General features: G+C 39.7%; 1 protein-coding gene across 1 annotated transcript in view; it reads left to right on the top strand.

Annotated features, from left to right (window-relative positions):
- The window catches only part of LOC139737228 (cation-independent mannose-6-phosphate receptor-like), a 63430-nt gene that overhangs the window by 20084 nt on the left and 16041 nt on the right, over positions 1–27305 (top strand). Inside the window, exons 12-29 of the mRNA XM_071647904.1 lie at positions 90–210; positions 1651–1823; positions 2484–2643; positions 3133–3288; positions 4004–4207; positions 5811–5979; positions 7398–7712; positions 8947–9131; positions 9653–9733; positions 12524–12743; positions 14409–14537; positions 17349–17594; positions 18353–18416; positions 19357–19504; positions 20209–20341; positions 24286–24414; positions 24932–25197; positions 26263–26463. Coding sequence (XP_071504005.1) covers positions 90–210; positions 1651–1823; positions 2484–2643; positions 3133–3288; positions 4004–4207; positions 5811–5979; positions 7398–7712; positions 8947–9131; positions 9653–9733; positions 12524–12743; positions 14409–14537; positions 17349–17594; positions 18353–18416; positions 19357–19504; positions 20209–20341; positions 24286–24414; positions 24932–25197; positions 26263–26463 — 3100 coding nt within the window. The remainder of the gene's footprint in view (positions 1–89; positions 211–1650; positions 1824–2483; positions 2644–3132; positions 3289–4003; positions 4208–5810; positions 5980–7397; positions 7713–8946; positions 9132–9652; positions 9734–12523; positions 12744–14408; positions 14538–17348; positions 17595–18352; positions 18417–19356; positions 19505–20208; positions 20342–24285; positions 24415–24931; positions 25198–26262; positions 26464–27305) is intronic.

Genomic DNA, 27305 nt, shown 5'->3' with positions numbered 1-27305 from the left:
GTTAAAGTTTTCGCGCATTCTGTTTTGTTTGTTTTGCTTGTTTGTTTTTTATCTCGCTCACTTTTAATTTCATCTGCTGCCCTCTACAGGTCTGGAGAGTCCTATGTTCTAGGCATAACAAACCGGTCCCTCGGATACTTTGATGGCATCATCAAACTGACCTATCTTGGGGGAACCCCCTACCACTCTGAGAAAGTCACTCACAGAATGGTGAGCTGCTTGTTCTTCAGGTTTTGACACAATTTGCGTTGTTGGTGTTTTTATGCCTACACCATGAAGGGGTCACTGGAGGCAATATGTTTTTGGGTTGTTCGTCCATCTGATTGTCCGTCCGTCGTTCCGTCCGCCATCAGTTTTGTGGACATCGTAACTTAAGAACCGTTTGACGTATCCACATAAAACTTAGCATATGTATGTATGTAAAAATATGTCTCAGTAAAAAGTTGTACCTATTAACTTTCGGGTGCAAATGCTCAAGGTCAAAGGTCAAAGTTGAAATCTTAAAATTTCACTATTTCCCCCATGTCTACATTGTATGCAATGCCTAAAGGTATTTTCTTGAAACTTAATATATACTTGTATTACCAGGTAGAGATTCTCTATGGACAATTTTGGGCCTTGGGGTCAAAGGTCAGAGGTCAAAGGTCAAGTGAAAATGCTAACATTCACTTTTTTCTCCATATCTTGGAAATGGCTCAAGGTATCTTCATAAAACTTAGTACATATGCTTGCACTGCCTGTCAATGTTTGTCTTGGAGAATTTTTGGTCATGGGTCAAAGGTCAAGGGTCAAGGGTCAAAGGCCAGGTTGAAATGCTGAAATTCTACTGAATTCCTCTTTTTTCTCCATACCAAGGAGATTGCCCAGTGCATAGGCCCTAAAAATAATCTAACTAGGTACACAGTAATAACATGCATTGCTGCACAATGATTCTATAGGGAATGATTTCGACCATGGGGTCAAAGGTCAAGTGAAAATCTTAATGTGTCTCAATTTTACTTTGCATATTTTGAAAATAGCTCATATTGTAATGAAAATTGATGTTACCAGTTAGTGAATACATGAAGGATTGTGGGACATGGATCAAAGGGCAAGGATGAAACGTCAAATGAAAATGCTGAAATTCCTCAATGCATGTACTTGTTCTTTTAAACAACTTGGCCATCCATCCAAATGAAACCTGGTTCATGGGAAGTAATGTAAGACACACTTGTGACAAACATGTCATTTTTTTCTGCCACTTATGTTACGCTGTTGTTTCACATTGTGAAGACTTGATACCTATTGGAGAACCATGCGATTTGGCGGAGTCACACCAGTCACCACTGACTGCTTCAAAGGACATGGTGTAAACTACATTTGTATTAGCCCACAGGTGATTTCTCAACAGTGCTACACCCCTAAACTTCATCTAAAATTGGGGGGGGGGGGGGGGGGGGGGGTTGCGACTTCCACTTTTTTGCCCAAGACCCACATTCCCTCCACGTAAAAACAAAACAAAACAAAAAAAAAACCAACTGATTTTGAGTTTTCATTAGTGCGAGTCTTGAGATAGCACATAGACCACTGCGAACACTTGAAATCTCCCAATTTGCATTCTATTTTGCTTATTTTGTGTGTTTATTTTTGTATATTTCTACTCGCTGCCAGACGGAGATAGCTTTTCTCTGTGATCCCAAGGAGGACGTAGGTTCGCCACAGTTCTTCCAGGAGAATGAGGCCACGTATTTCTTCCGGTGGTACACCAAGCACGCCTGCCCGCAGCAGCCCATCGAGTGCGTCGTCACGGATGAGGCAAAGCATGAGCAATACGACCTGTCCAGGTGTGTTAATGAGTGAACCAGTTTGTGTTTTGTGTTTCTATGTGTTTTTCTCTTTGTGTGATAGTAATAATCATAACAATGGTAATGATGATGATGATGATAATAATAATAATAAGAAGAAGAATTATTATTATCATTATTATTATTATTATCATTATCATTATTATTTTTTTATTACTATTAACATCATCATCATGATAATGACGATAATTACTACAGTAAAACCTGTCTATAGTAATTGATTGATGGATTGATTCATTGATTGATTGATTGATTCATTCATTGATCGATCGATCTACCGACCGACCGACCGACCAGATGATAGCTGACCAAGGTCTGAGGCAACATGTTCCAATGCAATTTCTGTGGAAGAAGTTAGTATATAAGCTGTTATTTTCGCCAGGGTTTAATTTTTTGCGAATTTCGCAAATATCACTTGGATCACGAATTTAGCAACACAGGAAAATGTCTCCATACGCTAGGGTGATAGCGCATTTGCGTTCACGTCGGCGTCAGATCGCGAAAATAACATCTCGCGAAAATGTCTATGACCTCCTCATTCGCAAAAATATATGTACGCAAAAGTAAAAGCGTATACAGTAGTGAGTTTGGGTTATTGTATCTTACTCAACGGAGACACTCTTATTTTCCTTCCCTCAGTCTCTCAAAAGCACTAGAGGAGGAGAACTGGTCGTTTGTGGATGATAAGGACCCAGCTAATCGCAAGAAGTACTACATCAATGTCTGCCGCCCCATCAACCCCTACATGCAGTGTGGCTCCTTTGCAGGCGTCTGCCAGACGAGCTTTGAAAACAACCAGGTGAACCACTAATTTGTCACATTTGCTTCTTTTGCAGTTGAAGAGAGTGCATGTATTCTCTTCTTACAAGACTCATGAATGGCGCCACGCAGAGAAAGGCTTCTGTTCATTAGAATACCAGTCAAGAGTATCTTTGGACAGTTTGCTGATGTGTTGCTTGTAGTATATTTCTTCTGGCAACAAATGAACATACAAACAAGAATCCCCCCCACCAAATCCACAGGAAGGTAATTTATCTCCTTTTTTTTTTTCCACATACCATGCCCTTTCAAAGCAAGACGGGTGGCATTGTAACATATAATAATAATACATAATAGTATCTGTATGTGTGTGTGTATCCAAATCAACCGATGGCTTGAACAATCCTATGGTTAACTGCCAAATGGGCTCTGCACAATAGAGTGCGTGGGCAATTCTTGGTAGATCAAGGTGTGATGGTCACATCTTAGCCTGGGACTGACGCGAACGAACAATGCTTTATGTCCACAGGAGAGTGTGTCCGTGGCCAACCTGGGCGTGCCCAGCTCCCCACCGACGATCGAGAGCAGCGGCCATCTTCTGCTGACGTATGAGAACGGCAGTGACTGTGGCAACGGGCAGCGAGTGACGAGCCGGATTCATTTCGCCTGCAACAAGGGCATTCTAGTTAGTATCTTTCTCATGCAGCGACATCATAACTGGGTCAAAGGTCATTTGACCCATAAAATGAAGAAATCTATTCCCATTTCAAATGTGGCTGTCGTGCAAATATAGGACATCTTTTTGTTTGCATGTAATTGTTATGAGAATTTGATTTTTGGATCATTTTCCTTTTATCAGAGAGCTTTAGATCACTGTCAATGTATATGTGGGATTGAGTCATTTTACATGTATGTACAACCTGTGGTAAATGATGGACAAGATTTTATTCATACCTCACAGGCGATGACATCCTTTCTGACCATGACTTATTTCACTACTTAACCCATTCTGTGCGATGGACTTTTGACAATGTGTTCAAGGCTATGGAGTTTTCTGTGCCAAATAGCGCTCAAAGCATGCAAAGGGTTACTGTAGTCAACAGCGCGTTGTAATACCTGTAGCCATTGGACCTAGGAATTTGGAATGACCTACCATTAGAAGTCAGGAAATCCCCAACTGTAGCAGTCTTTAAATCATGACTCAAAACACATCTTTTCATTTAACTGTCTATTATCATCAAATACATCAGAAGCTTTTGCAGCACAGAAGAATATGTCTATAGGTTTTGCGCTTTATAAATTGATATATTAAAATTGATATATTATTATTATCTTCAATGTGCACCTGGTGCTGAGTGGCAATGTCTGTTCTTTTGTTACTTGATGTGCATCAAATACAGGCCAGCACCCCTCGGCTGCTGGAAGTGGTAGATTCCTGCACATACAGCTTCCTGTGGGAGACTGAGGCGGCCTGCGCCATTGGCGTGTCAGAGGGGGAGAACTGCACAGTGAGGGACGTGAATTCCGACTATACGTACAACCTGCAGCCCCTGCAGAAGGAAGGTGGATATGAAGTGACAGGAACCGACGGAGCCAGTTATCAGGTAAAGAGAGAGTTCGGTTTCTTGCCATCATCTATTTAAAGGATAAGTCCACCTTCATATACATAAGAATTGAGAGAATGCAGCAATATTAGTAGAACACATCCGTGAAAGTTTGAGGGAAATTGGACAATCCGTTCAAAAGTTGCAAATATTTGAAGTATCTGCGCAGTCACTGCTGGAAGAGAAGACTACTAGAGTGTATGATGTCACATGCGTACAATTATGTAAGGAAAATAAAAAGAGAATTTCACAAAACTTTACTTTTTGAATAAAATGCACAGTTCTTCGACTTGCTACTGACGTACGTATGTTAAGGGTAATATTATTCCTCCTGCCTTCTGAAAGAGAGAAGTCGAGTGTACTTGTGTTATGCTAGAAAAATGAAAATGTGTTTAATTTTCTTTATTCTTTCTTGATATCGTTGTACTCATGTGACATCACAACCTATAATAGTCTTTTCATCCAGCAGTGACTAAGCAGAAACTTCAAAAATTCATAACTTTTTAACAGATTGTCCGATTTTGCTCAAACTCTCACTGATGTGTTCTACTAATATTGCTGCATTCACTCAACCCACATGTCTATGAAGGTGAACTTGTCCTTTAAGTGTATTTTTCTAGTGAACACCTTGCATTACTTTATATCACTGCGAAGTTTTGTCACCGTCGTCACCTCGTATTTTACTACGACCCAAACTGTTTCCCCTGAGCAATAAGATATGGCATGATGCGGGCAATGTGAGGGAACTTGCAAAATGCGATACACCAGAAGTTGAGTATTATAGGGCGTACAGATGAAGTTGCACTTTTATATGCTCAATTGAAAATTGCATGGAATCTCCTTATGAGAAATTTGAGTTTTCCGGCACACTACGAAATTCAATACTGACTCTTTCTTCTGAAAATTGTCCCTCGCATTATTTTTTTTGTAAAGCGCTATCCATCGATTGCATCATCAGTATGACGTTTGCAGTTACCGTGGCTGTAGATTAACACAAACCAATCAGCTTTCAGCATTATAATCAGTGTAGCAAATTCCGTTATTTTTCATTGGTAGTATAGCATGCACTCAGATTGGAGATGATTGTATATGTGAAGATACAAATGGTAGTAAAGCCATGTTCAAGTGCTCAAAAGTGAAGCGAACCATGCCATACTGTACCATACTGTGCCACGCCATGCCATATTGGCAGCGTTCCAGAGCTCTGTGGATGTATTTTTTAACTAGAGTCAGAGGGGTCACACGTTTTATAGCAAAGGGGTTATAATGCCTAAGCTACATTGTACATGCAGGCATCCCTAATAAAGAGAACCAAATATTTGTATTGTGATGTAGTGTGTGTTACACGCCTTTCTCTCACGTCAAATACTTCTGGTACTGTACACTTTCGGGCCAGTTTATTTAAGTGTGGTAAGGTACGGTATGCCTGTGGAGTATCTAAGAGCTCCTACGGCATGTGTACGATATGGTACAGTACGCTTGCTGTTGGAGTGTTGGAAGTGCCATACGGCATGTGTATGATATGGTACAGTACGCTTTGGGAGAGTGCTCGAACACACCAGTGCACTTACCCGCTTGCTATTTTGCCCCATACCTGGTGCAGATTAACATCTGTGGGGCAGCTCCATCCTGCCCCCAAAACTCAGGGGCCTGTCTCCTCTCTGGGACGACCCCGCACGACTCCCTCGGCACAGCCTCCTCAAGTCTTGCCTTCTCGGATGAGGGTCTCCTCACTCTGGAGTACAACAATGGGCACTTTTACCCTATGAAAGGTAGGCCAATACCATACTCTGGATGTACATTTGTGACCCTCCATCTCAAAATCACCAAAAAATGCCAGACATGGATTTTTAGCATAGGGAATATTCTGAAAGAGCAGGCTCTAAGCTTTAAAACGATGTATAACTTGTTACAATTAGACCTTTGTAACCTAAATAATGGAAAGAAAGCACACACACTCTCGGAAAAGTGTTTACTGAGAAAAGGGGCTGTGAAGTTTAGGGTCTTCTCAAGTCCTTGATCTCACACAGCTGTGTTTTGTGCAATGAATGGGACAAAAAAAAAACAACAGGATTTAAAACTCAATATCAACCATAATGAAGAGATCATTAGATTATGCTGAAATTTTGCACACTCTAGTTGCACATTCTATTCATGACTCATGCTAACTTTCAAAGCAGTAGCATTAATCTTTCAAAATTTATTAGCGTTGAAATTGAAGAGTGTGTACAAGGTCTCGAGAAATTAAATGGGGTCTCTAAAGCATACCTTATTCCACTATTCTCCAAAAACGTTTTCTAGAAAAGCTGTAGAAATAACAATTTTCCACTTGTATTATCCCAAACTGTAGAGTTATGAAGGAGAATCGCTCTTTCAGTAAATAGACAAAACCAAAGATGGACTACTGTAGCTCGATGTACTTCACCTCATTTGAGTCCTTGATCTTGACCTTGATTTTTGACCTGTATTGTACATTTTGCTACCAAATGCTACTCCTTCGCCATTTCTAACCCGATTTTGATTCCGTTTGCTTTATGTGATGGCACTAGGTGAGGGCTTCAAAACTTCTACACAGAATTTTGACCTTTGACTTCTTTGACCTTTGACCTTGATTTTTGACCTATATTGTACATTGGCTACAAAATGCTACTCCTTCGCCATTTCCAACCCGATTTCGATTCCGTTTGCTTTATGTGATGGCACTAGGTGAGGGCTTCAAAACTTCTACACAGAATTTTGACCTTTGACTTCTTTGACCTTTGACCTTGATCTTTTTACCTATATTGTACATTTTGCTACTAAATGCTACTTGCGGCGGGGACATATATTACGCACCGCCTAATTTCTACTTTTCCTTGTTTCTCTTACCAATTCTATGATCAGTCCATGGACAAAAAGTATGTCTCTACACATAAATCAAATACCAGCACCTTTACAGGCCAGCCTAATTAAAGAATTTACAATTTTTTGTATGTTTCTTTGTGTGGTTGGTTTTTTTTGTGTGAATGAGGCATACATCTGTACTAATGCTAGTGATATTTACTCATATTGCACAGCTTCAGTATGGATATACTCTGCTGAAAGAAGTAATGTTTGTAAAATACATACACAAATAATTACTATAAGGAGACTGGGTGTTTGTTACATCAACACTCATCAGACAGCTCTGGATTTCATCAATCTCACACAGCACTGAACGCCACAACAGTCATATCATTCTTGTGCCGGCGCAATGCCTCCCAGACCGAGCCACGACCCGCATTCGTGCGTCAGGAGGGCGAGCACTTCATCTTCCAAGTGGAGACGCCGCTGGCCTGCCTGCCCGAATCCGTGGACTGCCTGGTGTCGGATGCCCACGGCAACCAGTATGACCTCTCACCCCTGGCCAAGGACACAGGCAACTGGGAGGCAGTGGACACCAGGCCAGGGTTCGACACGCTCAGCTATCACATCAACATCTGTCGGCCGGTCAACAAGGGAGATACTACAGCCAGCAGCTGCCCAGGTATGTTGTGGCTGCCTTGCAGCTGTGGTGTACCTTAGAATCGCAGTTTATCACTGTGAAAAACAACTAAAACAAAAGGAGAAAAAAAAACAAAGAAGCAAAACACTATATGCTTAATATGTGTCAAGGAAAGCATCGAATTGCATGTGTATATTGATTCAAACTTATGCTACACAACATTGTACAATACTCATTTTACGCAGCACTGCAATATTGCTTTACACAACATTTCATGGCTATGGGTAATACATTCCACTGCACTGCACTACACACAACACTACACTACTCTACACTATACTCCACTACACTTCACTGCACTACACTACATAACACGACACTACACTTTACTATACTATACTACATGTATACTACTATACTACATGTATACTACTATACTATACTATAAACTACACCATAGTACAGTGTACTAAATTGTACTACAACTTGTATACTATGCTACACTACACTACATTACACTGAACTACACTACACTGAACTGTATCACACTACACAAGCATGAGGTACAGATGTATCACTCCAACACAGCATTTCCACAGTAATTGATGGCCTACTGTATATGTCATAGATCTATTGAGTCTAATCAGGACGTCCCAGATTTGCAATCATGGAATAGAGCAGTGAACAGAGAAATCTGTATCATTCACTTATTTTCAGTGAGCAGAAGTAGAGATCCAGCATAGAAAACGAAAATGCAAGAAATTTACAAATACTGTAAAAGTGGAAATTTTCGCGGTGTTGAAATTTTCGTGCATTCCGCGCAACTAGAAACTACCGCGAAAATTTTTGCGAGCCATATGTTCCTGTGCGTGATGTTTTAATTCCGCGGAATTAAAAACACGCGAAACTCTTCTTACCCGACCAAGCGTGAAAAATTAGTCGCACGAAAATATCCACTTTTACAGTAGTGTTGTTAATTCTCGTGCTGAGACATATTTCTAAAATGGTGTGCCAAGATCTATGTCTGCTGAACTGTTTTGCCAGGCTCATGCACTTTGTTCATGTGCTATGTGCTGCATGCCAATAATGTATGTGGCCATGTCACATTCATGTTGGGATCAGATTAATGATACAATGTATTTGTGTGTCCTTAATTTCGCTAAAAGCACCTGACTTGCAAAATTCATGAAAAAAAAAAAACGCCCTAAAAAAAAGATAATTTTGCACCACACAGTATATTGCTTTGTAAAGAAATATCTGTGCTGTTTTTCTGCAGGTGGACCCATTGGTGCTTGTCAGACCAGCCCCAACAGCGGCGATACCTTCAATCTGGGCTACGTGCAGGCCATGCCCGAAGCGGCCGTCGACGGCTCGCTCAGCATACGATACGTGAATGGCGACATCTGCCACGGAAAGTACCACCGCAGCACGCGCATCAACTTTGAGTGCTCAGACACGCCGGTAAGATTATTCCTGTGTGATTTTTTTTTCCTATCTGGTGATCGCCTTCCTGGAGATTGCTGCTCATTATGTTTCTCCTGTAATTTCCGGTGCTAATGAGACGTCTTTATCCATACCTTGTCCTCTTTACATTGCATGAAAGTCATGCCCCGACATGCTTTTTGTGCTGCCAGTGTGTTGTCTGATTCTCCTGGTACTTCATAATACCATGTTGAAGAATCTGCTACTATATCTGTTTCTAAAATATTCTTAAGTCTCTGGCTTTCTGCAGATATTCCAGATTTATTTATTTCATTTTTTACCAATATGAAATATCCAGCAACTCAGTTGTGCAACTTGGAAATGGATCATAAAAACCAGACTGGAATGTGCATCTCTGTTGATGATTTGACCTTTTTCAGCGACAAAGAAAAAATGTGCATCACATGGTTTGTAAGAGCTGTGCGTATAGGAACTGCTTTCCAAATTGGCAACTTCAGACATCACCACTTTGTCTTATCTCCCGTCATGTTTCGTTGTAGGGATCTCCGGTGTTCCAAACTGAGACACCGGAATGTGAGTACATCTTCTCCTGGGAGACACCAGCAGCATGTCCACTTCAGGTGAGAGGAGTCTGGGAGTTCTCGTAAAACTACGGGCATAACGACTGTTGACATATTTGGTGTCTCTTTACAGTTTCATGTCAGTATTATATAGCATAATAATTTCATAAGGGCACTGTGATGGTATGTTACTCTGATCGATTTTATAAGGACACTGTGATGGTATTTTACTCTGATGGATTTTTTTTTTTTTTGTAGTACGCATCAAAGGAAATGTCTCATTCAAGGTTTGCCATGCTTATAATACGATGAAGATACGCAAGTTTGATCTGTCGGCTTCACAAATGAGGAATGTGGATGAAAGGACTGTGTTTGTAGTTCTCTTTTGCATACTAATCAGCAGCAAAAGCACAATGTTAAATTCTAAGGCCTGAATTCAAGAAGGTGGTACAAATGAAACCATGGTTTAAACCATGGACAAAAACCATGGAGCACCAAGTGTCGCATGGAATATTTCTTCGTGAATTTACAAAACTCTGCCAACACGAGAGACAGACAGGAACCTCAGTCTTCTAAAATTTGTTGCCAATTTGAGAATCCATTTGGCAATCATGATGCGTCTTAGAATTTTGCAATGGAAACAAATTTCATTGCCAACAAAGAGCTGAAATGAAAGAGAATTCTGCTCAACCTTTTTGAAACAATAAATATTGCAAATGTTGTAGAAATATCTGGCAATGAATCACAGAAATATGTTTTATGCCACTTGATGGTTAGAGGTACCTAGTGTATTTAAAGTTATGCGTGGAGGCAGACTGTTGGGACTTCTATGCACTTGTGACTTAAAGCCCATCAAGACAGAAATCTGCAAATTTGATTCGGTACTAGCTCTAGCCTGAGGTGGGATTGGCATTGGTCATTAATTGTTTTTTTGTTGACTGTTTGCCCCTCATTGAGTCAGAAAACTTTGTTGTTGAAAGAAGTGACCTATCCCTTTATGAATTACATGTCAAAAAACGCGCATTATTTGAAGTACAACACAAACTCGCATCACAGCACCAAATGTTAAGACCAAATAGGTACTTGTACATCACAACCTAACAACACAGGGAATGCCAAATCTGGACCCTGTGTGTGAAACTGTGGTAACTTTACAATTAATGGTAACTGTGCAATTGATGCCACTGCCATAGCAACACTTCTCCACAGCCAATCAAAGCCAAGAAATCACGGATGGTCCCCATTGACTGCACAGTTCCCATAGTTTGATGCAATGCCACCCCCCGCCCCCACCCCGTGTCTTCGTCCTCACTTTCTTTCTCTGCATTTTTGTTTCACAATGCTGTTACTCTTGATTTGTGGACATCATTCAATCTTTCAAATTCATGAAATTCTTCCGTCGAGATATTTCATTGCCACTGATTGACAAATTGCCCTACATCAACGTGAATAAGCACTGAATTGATCTGTGTTTTAGTAGTAGCCATGATAAAAACATGGGCATACATACTCGAGCAGGATTCGAACTTACGACCTCCTGATCTCTGGACAGGCGTCATCTCCACCAGACCACCGAGCTTCCACCTGACAGCAAGTGTTGGTTCTAATCCTTATAGCATGCAGAGGGTACTGCGTAATTATTCAAATGAAATTCTTCCGTCGAGATGTTTTCATTGCAACTGATTGACAAATTGTCCTACATCGACGTAAATATTTACTTATTTATTTACGTCAATGATTTGTCAATCAGTTGCAATTCAATCTTTTTATGCCTCCGCAACGAAGTGGCCGGAGGCATTATGTTTTCGGGTCGTCCGTCCGTCCGTCCATCCGTCCGTACGTCCGTACGTCTGTACGTACGTCCGTACGTCTGTACGTACGTCCGTACGTCCGTCCGTCCCGTTTTGTTTTTGTCGATATCTCAAGAACCGTGTGGTGGTTTTACATCAAACTTGGTATGAGGGTATATCCTTGGGGGATAATACTTTGTTTGGATTTTAGGGTCACAGGGTCAAGGGTCAAAGGTCACAGGTTATTTTGTGAAAAAAAATTGAAATTTCATGTTTTTCTCCATATCTCGCAAATGGTTCAAGGTATCTTCATGTGTGACTTAGTATATATGCTTGTACCGATGGGCAGTGATTATCTAGGAAAGTTGGGGGTCATGGGTCAAAGGTCAGGGGGTCAAAGGTCAAGGTCAACTCCTCAAAATATCTCTACTTTCCTTAAAATGCAATATGCCTGAAGGTTTTTTTTTTAAAAACTTGATGTATGGCATGTATTACCCAATATATATTTTGGGGGAAGTTTCTTGCCGAAAGGTCAAAGGTCAAAAGGTAAAAGGTCAAGTGAAAGTGCTAAATTGCGCTTTTTCCTCCATATCTCGAAAGTAACTCAAGGTATCATCATGAAACTTACATATTTATGCATTTTCAACCTAACAGTGATTCTCTTTGGAACTGTGGGGTCAAAGGTCAAAGGCCAGGTTTAGATAATGCTATTTTCCCATTTGATACTGAAATTATACTTTTTCTCAATACCTTGAAAATTACTCAATGCATAAACTTATAAAAGGGTCAAAAGTCAAGTAAAAATCATCAGTTCCCCAAATACCTGCACTCTGACATTTTAATCATTCATCCAATTGAACCTAGTTCTAGGAAAGTGAACATTCAGCACATTTGTGTCAAACCTGTCATTTTAATATTTTGCCACTTGTGTGAAACTGTCATCACACATTGTCAAGACATTGTACTATAGACCTATTAGGAGAACCATGCATTATGGCGGAGGCATATCAGTAGCCGTAGCGATATATCTAGTTTCTTTCTTTCTTTCTTTTGACACCAGAGAGTGGTGGGAGGCAACTGTTCCGTCCAGGTCCCAGAGTTTGGGTATGAGTTCAACCTGTCGACCCTGTACAGCAAGACCCAGGACTACACCGTCACCACCAGCGAGTACACCTATAACATCAACGTCTGCGGCCCGCTGGTCTCGGGCCAGGGTGACTGCGCCGGCGGCACCGTGGGCGGCTGCCAGAAGATGGCGGATGGGACGTTCAAGAACGCAGGTGAGATCTCCGCCCGGGCAGTGCGACAGAAGGTTTCACATAAGGAGAGTAATTGCTCCAGAATTTGTTAGGGGTTTCAGATTTACCAAAGTCTTCCTCGTGCATTATAATGGTTCTAAAACATTCTGCTAAGCGTGAGTAGAGTTACGGGAGCATTCAGACACTGTAGAAAGTCTCTTTTGCTGAACACTTACGTCATGTTTATGGAATTTATTTCTCATATTTCTTAACAACAACCAAATACAATATATATCACTGGATAAAGCGATATCAAAATCATCAAAATGCAATTTAAAACATAGACAATAGCTTTGAAAGTAAATGCAGTAATATATGAACAAATGCAGTGATCGTTATGAGCAAATACATTAAACTCAAAGCCATGTTCCCAAATAAATGATGGAACCAAAACTTGGGTTCATAACAAATAAGAGTTTGAAATATGACTGGACCAACTGAAGGCAATGCTTGTAAGCTTCTAATGTAAACAGCACACAACACTCCATACAACTGATGTAACACACACTGCATGGCTTTTCAACAATGTATGCAACTTTTGATATGCTTAACTATAAGGGTATGTGCATTTATGCATGCACAACTTTTGATATGCTCAACTATAAGGGTATGTGCATTTATGCATGCACAACTTTTGATATGCTCAACTATAAGGGTATGTGCATTTATGCATGCACCATGGTTAAGGTGAAAGGTCAAACTGAGTTTGATCTCCTCAATGATGCTGTACAGTATGTCCCCCAAAAATTACAATCTTATTTTTACATTGATAGTTTCCAATATGATTAAATTGTCTGAATGCTATTTCAGGGTCTAAAAATATAACATCTTACCTACATTTTACAGAAACCCCCATTCATTTTGGTTAAATGGTCACAGAGAAATGTGGATTGTTGTAAAGCATGTCATGGGTCTGATTCTTCCAAGTTTATTGCACTGGGATGCTCTTGGATCTGCATATCAATGTGTGAACACAATGGGCAGAACCTGGAGGGAAGGGATTCCTGACATGCTCTACAAAAATCCTTATTTCTCTATGACCACTGAAGCAAATTGGATGGGGTTTTCAGTAAGATGTGGGTAATAAGTTATAGTTTCATACCCTGAAATTATGTTTGGATTGACACACAATTTTTTAAGTTATGATTGCGGAGGGTGCTGTTGAAATTTTTTTTAGGACATACGGTATGAGCCAAGCCATTCTGACTTCACAGTGAGCTCAGAATCACAACAAAACGTAAGAGAAATTCACCTCTAGAATGCAGTTGGCCAAGTGTGATCTTAAAATCATGTTTATGAAGAACTTGACTCAAGTTGTGCCATCAAACTTTGCAGAATGACTCACATGGGAGGAAAGTTGTTGTTGGTTTTTTTATAAGACTATTATAGAGGAGTTCTTTCATTTCAAGTGTGAAACCCATCCATGTTTTACACTTTGAATCTCGTGGATTTTATGCATTGTAGGAACTGCAAATTAAAAAAACTGAATCTCTTTAATACTCCCGTGATTATCTAGAATGTGCTTGTAATGCAATACTTCTGCTGCACAGAAACCTTAGCAAGTGTATTCCGGTCTTGTGAAGATCTTGGTTGTTGAAGTGTGCCGGGTAGATTTCCTTAAATTACTGTTATCCCTTCCTTACCCAGGATTGTTCAACAAAAACCTGACTTACTCTAACGGTGTTCTGAAGCTGAACTACACCCAGGGTTCCACCTGCCACACTGTCTACCAGAGATCCACAGCCATCAACTTCTACTGCGATGAAAATGTGGAGGGTGAGTAACACCACGCGGCCGTGATCTGGCAAAACTACGTATCTTGTTTGAAGTGATTTCGAGATATTCACGTTTAAAGTTTAAACGCCTGCCGTTTAACATAGAGTGATTTACATAACTTAGAATTGTGTTCTACAAAAAGGAATTGTGTTCCTGAAAAAGGAAACTTTTATATTTTATCTAACTCAAAATAAATGCTCATTGCCACACATTTAAGTTTATTAAAAGATACATAGTTCTGCCTGATCATGAGAATCCCATACATTGTGTACAAATACGACACGCGCGTACTGATCGGAACTTGAGATATGTAGTTCTGCCAGCCGCTCAAGCTGCCTCAATGAGGGAGTACGATCAGGCAAAACTACGTAACTATAGCAGTTACATAGTTCTGCCAGCTCAATGACGTCATTTTTACCCCAAAACCTTGATATTTGAGAATTTTATGTTAAAAATGACAAAGTTATAAAATCATATTTTAACATATTAAGCATGATGTTGTGAAAAACTCAATGAGCAAAAAAACAAAAAATGTCAAAAAATCGAGATAGGTACTTCTGCCAAATCACGGCCGCACGGCTGCGTTTATCATCTTCCCCATGTTTGAAACACGTTTTAATACCCACCATCAAAACGTCTTTGCCAAGGCACTTCAGATTGCATTTCTTGAATTGTTTATCACCTCTATGACCCGAGGAGCAGTAGCAGGAGATGTGTAGTTGGCAGTGGTTGGCGTCTCCAGGTCCAATCTACTTGTATAAATGCTTTTCAGAATGACTTAGCATATATTATCTCCAAATAAATGCATTTCTGGCTCAAACGTTTGTGTGATCACACTTTTTTTTTTTTTAAACATTTCAGAAAGGCATTTCTAACTCCATGATCAAAACAGTTTGCATTCTAATATCAACTGCCCAGATCTCCCTGAAAGTTGTATGTAAACCTTAATTCTTCGCCAGAAGTGAGTTGATAGATACACTCAAAGATGGAGGGGGGTGGCAGAAACAACCAGATCAAAGAAGATGCTCGCTTAGCAGGAAAAACAGCAACAAAAAAACCTCACAAAATCTATTGAACATGATTATCTTGATACTTCCTAATATTTCTTTGTTGTTGTCGGATATCATGTATGTCTGGTACACTGTATGTTGTGCACGTATGTGATGAGTGCAAAATGTGTGTATAGTATTTTGTTGTGTTTGTGTGCAATAAGGCAAACAGCCAAGTTTGTGACAGGCAAGAAAACATTTTGAAAAAGCTGAAACACTTTTGGACTAGATATGCTGCCGACTTTATGTTTGAACGGGAAGTATTAGAATATGTATGTGTGAGCCCCCCCCCCCCTTTGGGAAAAACAATGAACGAAGTCTTTTGCTTTCTTATGTTTTCAGCTACCATAGACTCTGTAGGTTTGTGAGGTATTTTATGCCTCCGCAACGAAGTGGCCGGAGGCATTATGTTTTCGGGTCGTCCGTCCGTCCGTCCGTCCGTCCGTCCGTCCGTACGTCCGTACGTCCGTCCGTACGTCCGTCCGTCCCGTTTTGTTTTTGTCGATATCTCACGAACCGTGTGGTGGTTTTACATCAAACTTGGTATGAGGGTATATCCTTGGGGGATAATACTTTGTGTGGATTTTAGGGTCACAGGGTCAAAGGTCAAAGGTCACAGGTTATTTTGTGAAAAAAAAGTTGAAATTTCATGTTTTTCTCCATATCTCGCAAATGGTTCAAGGTATCTTCATGGAACTTAGCATATATGCTTGTACCGATGGGCAGTGATTATCTAGGGAAGTTGGGGGTCATGGGTCAAAGGTCGGGGGGGGGGTCAAAGGTCAAGGTCAACTCCTCAAAATATCACTACTTTCCTTAAAATGCAATATGCCTGAAGGGTTTTTTTTTTAAAACTTGATGTATGGCATGTATTACCCAATATATATTTTTGGGGACGTTTCTTGCCAAAAGGTCAAAGGTCAAAAGGTAAAAGGTCAAGTGAAAGTGCTAAATTGCACTTTTTCCTCCATATCTCGAAAGTAACTCAAGGTATCATCATGAAACTTACATATTTATGCATGTTCTACCTAACAGTGATTCTCTGTGGAACTGTGAGGTCAAAGGTCAAACGAAAGGTTTAGATAATGCTATTTTCCCATTTGATACTGAAATTATACTTTTTCTCAATACCTTGAAAATTACTCAATGCATAAACTTATAAAAGGGTCAAAAGTCAAGTAAAAATTATCAGTTCCCCAAATACAAGTGTACCTGCACTCTGACATTTTAATCATTCATCCAATTGAACCTAGTTCTAGGAAAGTGAACATTCAGCACATTTGTGTCAAACCTGTCATTTTAATATTTTGCCAATTGTGTGAAACTGTCATCACACATTGTCAAGACATTGTACTATACACCTATTAGGAGAACCATGCATTATGGCGGAGGCATATCAGTCGCCGTAGCGATATATCTAGTTTTTGTTATGTGAGTATTTAGTAAATGTTTTTCTTTTGGTATGTGTAAATTGATTTATAACATATGTACATTACAAACAGGTGAATGGCATTTGCTTCATCTTCCGCATGTGGAACCTTTAATGTCATCACTTGCATGTACAGTGTAGTACATGTATGTATTGCATATGAACCATTTAGTGTATTGTATGCTTTTGATGTTTTGTTCATATTCTCTATTCACATTGTGTATTAAGCAGATGAAAGCAAATAATAAGAAATGAAAAAAAGTTACATCGAGGAAATATTGGGTTTTGTGAGGAAATTGTGAAATGAATTGAGTCAAATTTTATCTTGTGTAGGGATTGGGTCACCCCATTACATCCAGGAGAGTGCGGATTGCACCTACATCTTTGAGTGGGCCACCCCGCTGGCCTGCCCACCATTCAAGGTGGTGGAGTGCAGCTACCGGGAGGGGGGACAGCAGTACGACCTCGCCCCTCTCTCCAAGCTGACCGACAACTACAGGGTGCAGGGCGTGGCCACGACGGGCGATGCCTATTACATCAATGTCTGCCGGTCTCTATGGCACAGACACGGAGCACAAGGTGAGGGACTGTATGAGACCCACGGCAACCATTACTATTCCATTTTCATTTTTTTTTTCTTACGTAATTGCATCAGGGAAAGATGATATTTGATTCTCAGTAAACATTTCTTGCAACACTCAGTTGATAAATAAATGCTCATGCATTGTGTATTATGTTTGTTGGTTGGCTTTTTTGGGGGGGGGGCAGCATATGAAATAGCAAGAAAAAGCAGTATGTAATACAGTATGGAGAAGTGGTGAGTTATCATATATGAGTGATTACAGGTATGTTTTATGTGTGAGTACGTTGCTTCAGGGTGCTGTGCAGTATATGCTGCTGTAGGCCTACAGAGGAGCAGCCAAACAGCAGTGATAATGGTATAACTACAGTACTGTGCATGGCACATATTCTGCAACTGTGACTTGTAGACAATTTGACGAGTGGTGAAAAATGTCAAGAAGTACAGCAGTGATATGAGATATATGGAAGTTAGGGATTTCCCCCAGTGAGGGCAATGATGCCTTGCATTTGTTTTGCAGGCAGCAATGGTCTTAATAGCAAGCTGTTGATATGATGAATATCAACTTACTCCCAAAGTTCACAAGGCTATAAGATTGTTGCAAAATATATTGCATCAACATTGCACTGTTTTCCTGTCTAAATTATTCTGTCCATTGTTACTCTCCTTCTAATTCCCGGAGATGTGTAGTATCTGTCTGTAGTGATCTTTGTTTGTGGTTTCATCTATTTTCCCTCACTCGCTTCCGAAATTCCAGGAGAATTTTGCCCCCACAACGCTGCAGCGTGTCTTGAGACGACAGACTCCACTGGCAAAAAGAGGTGAGGAAGATATATTTCTCTTTGTTTGTGTGCGAGGAGAAAAAGTGCTTAAAAGAAAAGTTGCGGAGTAAAACTAATTTATCGATGATGATCTCACCAAATTCAGACAAAAGTTTCCATTTACGTTTTGGATGATTTGGATATCAGTGAGGCACGTGGCGCATTACACTTTTGTATGTGTTGGTTCAACAAAAGAATTGTCTGGTCCAGTGAGTATCATGTGTAATAGAGATGTCGGGGTTGTGTTAGAGAACGGCTACTTTCAGGTACTTAATGGATGCTGTGTTGAATTATGTAATATCCTTAAAGTAGTTGGGACAACCTCAAGTTAGTGATACTTCATTCTGCCAACAAAATACTTTCCTTTAATTTCTTACGATATTGTAAATAAGCTGACTCGCAAATGTTGAAAAACAAACATAATGTGTGCCTGGAAAAAGGACGGGAATGCACACGAGGCGCATAAGTAATACATGCACCTTGCGTGCCTACGTGACCTCCTTCCGGGCACGCAACGATAACATAAGATCATCACTTTTCATCTCAGCTTTCAATGATCTTAAACTGAATCACCTCAGGAAGAATCGCTCTTGGCAAATCTGTGCCTTTGCTGATGCATTCAGTACCCGCAGTCCATCAGAGAGGATTTTCACAAGACAAAAGTCCATTCCTGAAATTCTGACCAATATAAACACGTAAAGAGAAATTTGCATTGTTGGCAAGTGCCTGTATGTAGGTAAAGATAACTTTATGGCAGCGACAGTCTGAGATGAATTGTATACAACCTGTGTGTGTTCTGTGTATGGCTCGTGTATAGGCACCATAACTGCTGGATATCTGATGTAAAATTTGTAGGAAACTAATGTAAGATGGTTAACACCATGAGCATCTGAGCATGCATGCAACTATCTCTTTTTGTTTTGTCTTCGGCTTCTTGTAGCTACATCAGCCTCGGGGAGGTGGACCAGGGACCCACCGTGGAGAACGGTCATCTGGTCCTTAGGTACACCTCGGGCCAGGCTTGTCCCGATGGCTCGGGGAGGAAACGCAGTACGGTGATCAACATCCAGTGTGACAAAAACTCTATGGTGAGTCCCTTTAAAGGCAAAACATAGTTCTGGCCCGCCTGCAAAATTGTCAAATTTCGCTCCAATGTGTACACGTATGCCTAAGAAATGTGTGGAATAAGGCTGCAATGACAAGATATTCGTTGGGTAACGTCGAAAATGTGAAATATTAACCAAAAAGGTTTGCATCTCGGAACTTACCCGATCGGTAAGTTTCTTGGTAGCCTCTTTCGATATATTGCAAGCAAATATGAAATGGTGCAAGACAGGTTCTCAAACCCTTACCAGAAAGAACTATGTTTTCACTTTAAGTTGCATTCTGCTGTTTGTCCTACCCTGCTGTATAATTAGAAACCCAGGGTTATTGACGTGTAATAAGGTTATCGATTCTGAACAGCTCGATTATCATTATCTCTTTTTGACATCTCTTAATGAAGTCAGTTTGATTTCCATTGCAAGGCATTTTACCAAAATGAAATATGCTGTGACGATTACTGTCTTTATTGTCTGCAAAGTTATCATCGTCGTCATCATTGTCATCATCACAATTTTCAGTTATCTGTATATACATACATTAAGTATGATTTGTTACTAATTTTACATTTATTGTCCAGCTTCACTATGTAATCATCATTTAATATCGATGTATGATTAGATGAATACATATTCTAGTGCGTCAGCGACATGATATGATGTCAATGATATGTCAATGATGTATGTCATAGGTCAGTGAGCCCAGCTTTGACCACGTGGACGGCAATTGCGAGTACCACTTCCTGTGGCTGACCAGCTATGCCTGTGACATCACAGACAGTACCAAGCCTACTGGAGACTGCACCACCACAAACCCCATCTCAGGTAGGAATAGAAAACTGCAAAGCTCATATGTAGCACTGTTTGTTGTGTTGTTATAAGCCCTATGTGAGGGGCAAAAAGAAACGTCAATGCCCATTCAGCAAAATTGTTGTTTTGTCCATACAGGTGGAAGAATTCTACCGAAATTGTGAATGAAACTTGTGCTATATTCTGCAACCTTCCCCCCTCCAACCTGTAGAAAAGTATATGTTCTGTTCTAGGCCATTACAGATTACTCATTCCCATAGCCTTTATGACACTCCAATGTCATTTTATGGAGAAATGGTACTGTAGGTTTGAATGTGAGAGACATAGATATTAGCCTGTTAGGTATGATGCTAGTCTAATTCATATCTCCCAGACAGGGATAAAACCTTATCTTTATTGATATTGCTTCAAAGTTTGTCAAGCTTAGAATACAAGATAGATTAAGGTATCTATTAAAAGAAAACCCCACATTTTTCAGCCTTTCTTGTCATGTGATTTTGAGTTCATAGGACTCTGTTAATGTACCAGAGTTCTGTATGAACTATGATGTGTGAATAATGTAACCTTAGTTCGTAATGTCTCATGTTTTATGTAACATCAACCATTGGTAAATAATTCATTATTTCTAATGCCACCTCTTCTTATCTGTAAGTTTTTTTTTGTTTTTTTTTGTTAATTTATAAGCTTTATGACAATGTTTGAAGTTAGAATGATAATCCAAATGGTTCCATAGGGAGGAAACATAATATCTCATAGCTATCATTGTCGTCACCATGGCTATCATCATCGTTGTACAGTTATCACTGTCATTATTGTCTGTATTGTAATATCCCCACTAGGGTCATCATCATAATCATTGCCATCATCATTGTCACACTTTGAACCATTAACCCTAACTAGGCCGGGCTATCTAGGTACAGGTCAGCCAGCGATCAAGTTCCCACCTTATCGCGAGCAAATGATCGTGTTTACTTGCACGCACGGGATCGCAATAAGTCGCGATCGGGCTTGCGGTAGGCAAAATGTGTTTGCTGCCATGTCCGGCAAAAAGTAGTAAATGGTTGGAACATGTAACAAGTACAACGTTCTGTCGTCCTCTACAACATCATTCTACTGCATGCATGATTTAATTTCGCGGCGCCGACTTGATCATTTCGTTTGTCGGTGCTGATTTTCTTTAGTTTCATTTTCATTTTTATGGCATGCTTTGTCCTCATGTTGATGTTTGTTTCATTTTTGGGGGGTTGTTGATTTTTTAGTCCGTTTGATGAGGCGTGTTTTGTTTTAGTTTCCATCGTTCCGGACGCAACAGAGCGTCCGGAACACATTGGAACTCCGGGACATGCGACGTAGCGGAATTTCCGATGGGCGTACCAGATTTTGGATACGGCGCATCGCCATACATGTGCGTTCTTCTACACCGCAGCCAGTTTCAGATACGCATCTTAACACGTAAGGCTGTTTCAAAGTTCTTTCTTTTTCTCATCTATTCACAGTTTTGTTCGAATCTTGATAACCTTTTTGATGCTGAAGTTTATATGCCGAACTAACACTTTTGCCGTCAACCTTCAATTTTCTGAAAAACATTTTTGTCTTGCAAATTTACTTTGTAAGGTAACAGTTACTGTGTTCGTTTTTTTAAACAGGTACTGCGTTGTTTGCCTGTTGTTGTTTTAATTACAGTTACCTCGTTTTCCGTTAATTTCTTTACCGTTATATGATAATAGTATGTTTATTCTTAGGAGATTAAAGGAATACTTGACAGTAACCACTGACTTGTGTTCTCTATCTTTCTTGCAGATGTACTGCTGAAGTCAAGACACGCGCACTCTGGGACATGAAACTTCACAAGCGTCTTCTACATGTATAAATTATGTACAGTCCATATATCCGTTTATATTAGCTGGAAGAAAACAATTCGTGTTTTCTATGTTATTGCCGCAAAGGACCATGTTCTTTTTACAGAAATAAATCGAAGTGAAAACACCTTAGTACAGGAAATTTGTTCAGTTGCGGGAAATAAAATTTACATTCTGAGATGGCATTATCGAAGGATTTTATCGTGAAAAGCTTTTAATTCACTTTCGACAAATCTAGGAGATTAAAGCTGTAATCGTTGTTTTATGAACTTAATAAGTGGCATACAACGGTTGTGCAACAGTGAAACAGAAAATGTTATAAAGTCATGAAAGTACCATTTGAAATGATCTTTTTCTAATTCTTTCATCCCAATTAATACAATTGATCTCAAAATGTAATCAATCTGAAGAACACCTGACAAAGGGTATACAGTGTCCGAAAATTTGTGAAAACAAATAAACTATTGGTGTACAGCATGAAAAGTTTCCGAAATCATTATTTCCTTGTTCTCCTGCTATTACTCTGTCTCCCTCTTTATAATTATATATATATATATATATATATATACATGTATATATATATATATATATATATATATATATATGTCTGTGTGTGTGTGTGTGTGTGTGTGTGTACACATATATATGCACGTACATTAATAATGCTCAGATGAGATCGCATAAATAAGCCAAATGGGCTCACAGTATGTACATGCCTACAATCTACACCTGGCGCAGTATTTGTTATATGCAATGTTTCAATGATCTTTGTGATCGCATAGTTATCACAATTGATCGATTGAATATTTACCAACTATCAGTGATTATTTACAAAAGTACGGTAAGATTTTAACCTTCAAAACGGTACCGGATATATATGAAATGGATTGTCATTTTGAAAATCGTACAGGGCGCTCCCATTAATAATAAACACGCTTAATATACGGAATTTCGTTGAAATGATTTGAATATTAAGGTCCCAAAGTTATCGAAGTGTGTGGTGCGAAATATCATTACAAAGAACATGGTGAACAATTAGCAAATTTGTCGTGACAACGAAGTCATTTCCAAACACCGTTGATACTACGCTGATAGAATTCCCGCGATTCGCTCCCCGTGCCACACACCGTTTCCAAGAACTCGTCTTGAGTCACGCAATGAGAGTAAACTGTGCCATAGATGTAGTGTGTGCAACGCATGCAGTGAGTGCAGTGTAGGCCCTGTAATCTGAACCTGAAGTATTTTATTGTTTTTTTAATATCTTATGTATTTTTTTTGTTTTTTCGACTTTATGTTTTTCATTGTTTTTTCAATGAAATTTGTCCGTGACATTGTTCTGAACAAGAAAGTATGTTATTAATTGATTTTAATCAATAGAACCCCAAAATAATCATGCTTTTATGAAATTTGCCTGTAAACACAGTTTTGCATTGAAATTGTACACGAATTCACGTTTTTGAGCAATTTTTGGTCTGACATGCACGTACATATTAATGCGCAACTGTGGAACCGCGTGCCTGGGCATCGCAAATTTGGTGTCAAAAGATGCGGGAGACTCGAAAGAAAAAAGTAATGAAATGTCGCGGCGATAGCTTTTCGCGATAGCGATACATCATACGAAACGTCGAGGGGGGGGGCCTCGGAGGCCCACCCCCCCCTAACATTTGCCTCCACTAATGCAACTAGTATCGGCAGTGTCATCTTAGTCATTTCCTCATGATAATCTTCATCATCATTATCATCACCAGCTCAATATTATCATCATCATCATCATCATCGTAATCATGGTCACCATCATTATCATCATCGTCACCATTATCCTCACCATTATCATCACAATCATCATCACCATCATCACCATCATTATCATCATTATCATCACTCTCATCATCACCAGCTTAATATCATCATCACCATCACCACCATTATCATCACCATTAATTATTATCACAATCATAATCATGATCAGCATCATCATCACTAGCATCATCATCATAAGCATCATCATCATTACCATGATCATCATCACCACCACCATCATCATCATTGTAGTACATTGTATTTTGCATAGACTGCTTTCACGTCGTCTTCCTCCGGCAGGTTTCAGGTTTGACTTCACCTCCCTGAAGAAGGAGGATGGTTACACCGTCATGGGCAGCGATGGTCACAAGTACGTCCTGAACATCTGCAACCCTCTCGGACAGACCAACTGTGAGGGGCAAGACATCGGTCAGTACTCGTCCTGAGATGTCGGGTGCTTTGACCTTTTGTAGACTGGTATTCCATTACATTGCAAAGTTCGGGTCTATAGTATTAGAAATACAAATAATGATAACAATAATTACAGTGCTTATTTAGCACATAAAAAAATAATGAATATGTCCCAAGAAAAGGAACAATTGTACAAGAATGTACAATTGCCTTTACAAATGATTTCTTATGTCTTCACAAAAAATTTGCAAACATGTTGTCACTGTAAAAATTCACTAACATCTGCTCAAATGCTGAAGAAGTTTCCAGTAGGACAGATGTAATGTTCGCTATTGAAAATGGAATGGTCATAGCTGTAGTTTATCTCATGTGCTGAATGTGATAGTGGAGAAATGTCTACTACAATGTTATATTACAATGTTATTTTTTAAACAAATGTCTTGGCTTTGTTTGTTTTTTGTCTCAATTGAGGTTTTCTTGTTTTATAAAGACTTTGTTGGGAATAAAACAAATACTTCATTTTTTTCTTCCCCAGGTTCCTGTCAAGAAGAACTCTCAACCACGGGGCGCAACTTCAACGCTGGCATCTTCAACCGCAACCTCTACTTCGACGACAGCATTCTCTTCCTGCGCTACGACAATGGGAAGGAGTGCCACAACAACCAGTACCAGCGGAGCAGCGTCATCAATTTCGTCTGCCCGCATCGCAGCGACGCCCTCGGCGAGCCCGTCTTCATCGCGGAGTCCGATGACTGCACGTACTACTTCTCATGGCACACGTCGTTGGCCTGCGAGAAGTTTGTAAGTATCGTGTGTAGTTGTGATAAAGTGTTGTTTAATGTAATGGTTGGTTAGCGTCCTTCTTTCAGGTAGGACTTTATTTCTGCACTCTCAGTAAATTTACTGAGAGCGCAGTTGGTTAGCTTCCTTCTTTCAGGTAGGACTTTATTTCTGCGCTCTCAGTAAATTTACTGAGAGCGCAGAAATAAATCATAATTGATATCCTTCAACATTTTACAATATACAGTTCATTAATTGCAAATGGAGACAAATGTAATGTACAGAAATAACAAACAATAACTCAAAACCAAAATATGTATACAAATACAACTGTAGACTTGAATTGATCTTGCATTATGAGGGAACATACATAGATATTAGAAATAACAACCACAGAAAGTGCAGATGGCCATCATATTAAGCAAAGCTTGAAGGAACGGCCAGCCTTATTTGATATACAACAACGTACAAGAGGGCTGTATGTTTCATAAATGGTGCTTGAGGTTTTAAATTGTAGTAATGTGCATGTGCTGCAAGTGCGAATATGTGCTAGTGAGCATGCATTCATGGTGTAGTATCGTCAGTATTTGTCAACAAATAGAGAGATATACACCTTCATACTACACAGTACACACAAACAGACATGCAGATACTACTGCACGCAAGATTTGTTTAATATTCATCCTGATGAACGACATGGTACAAAATGGCAGTATGTCTATTTACTTGAAGTTCGTGGGAGTAAGAGTAGAGTAGTGATTGAAGAATATGTTGAATTCTCATTGCATAGTGCCATCAAGCAGCAAAAAAATTTTTAAAATTCTAGACACACAAAGTATAGAAAAGATGCAGAGACATCATTTTGTTTCATGGCCTCTTTGAAAAACAGCCTCTTGGCTGATTGAGTGCTTTTAGCCCCGTGATTAAATAAAACAAACAAACAAAACAAACAAAATCAAGAAGTATTGAGCCTTTCAGACTAAATTAAGTCAAGTCACTTGAGTGTAGCAAAGGTTACTTCTCATTTCTGTGCTGACCCTTGACCTTGACCTTGACCTCACCGTGGTTTGACCTCTCCTCTCCCAGATCCAGTGCAGCGTCATGAACGGCTCTGAGGCCATCAACCTGGCCCCCCTCATCAACGACCAGGGCTACCACCTGGCGACCAACCTCAACGGCGATGGCAGTGTGACCTACATCAACCTGTGCCGACCTTTGAACCCCATCCCCGGCCTGACCTGCCACCCCAACTCAGCTGCCTGCCAGGTCAAAGGTGGAAATGCAGTGGTCAGTAAAGAGAAAGGAAACAACAAATTATGCACAGACATATTTTTTCTCACTTCATCTATGAGAGGCTCTGTGAAAAAAAAAAAGTAGCCATTCTGTCATGTCCTGATAAAACAATGTAAAAAACCTTCCTGATTCTAAATAATCATATGTTGAGAGGCATATACATGTAGCACACAAGTATCCCACACAAGGATCTTATAAATGCATTTATATTGACTTTGCAATCGATTGTTTGCATCTTGTTTTTGTTCCACATTCAAAGCCATAAGTCCTTGAAGTGTTTAGGTTTATTTTCTTGTTCAAATATTTGTCATGAATTTCTGGGTATGCATACAATTGAAGCGAAACCTTCTGACTGTAGGTGTTAGAGTTCATGTGTTTATGATGGGCAAGATCCGGGATGCAGTTCCTACATGGGTTGGGTTGATACATTAGTAATTGTAGTAGATACATTCAGTTTCTTTTGGTTTGAAATGGAATTTCACAATGACAGCAAGACTTATATACAATTTTTATTAAAGAAAAAAGTTGTAGCTATCTGGATTCACAGGATGATGTATGTATCTTTACAGTTTAGATACCAGGTGTGCTGCTTATGTGATAATTCCATAGGACTGAGAAGTGTAGTTAACTAATATGTAATTTGCTCAGCTAAAACAAGCACACAGACTTCATGTGGTGAGTATGTGTGCAAATGTACTTCTTCGCAGAAGAACCAATCTGAAATTGCACATTGTCCGTGCTTGTAACGGCACGATGCTTGTCTCTGTTTCTCTTCCATTAGGGCTTGGGATTAGATAATTAATGATAATTATCATGAATTCTCTATGTGCTTGACA

The sequence above is a fragment of the Diadema antillarum genome, unplaced genomic scaffold (assembly GCF_040938485.1).
Source record: "Diadema antillarum isolate AM-2024a unplaced genomic scaffold, OU_Dant_1.0 seq00000687_RagTag, whole genome shotgun sequence".
NCBI lineage: Eukaryota > Metazoa > Echinodermata > Echinoidea > Diadematoida > Diadematidae > Diadema > Diadema antillarum.
The sequence above is the reverse complement of the archived record's forward strand: the minus strand, read 5'-3'. Positions and strand labels throughout refer to the sequence as shown.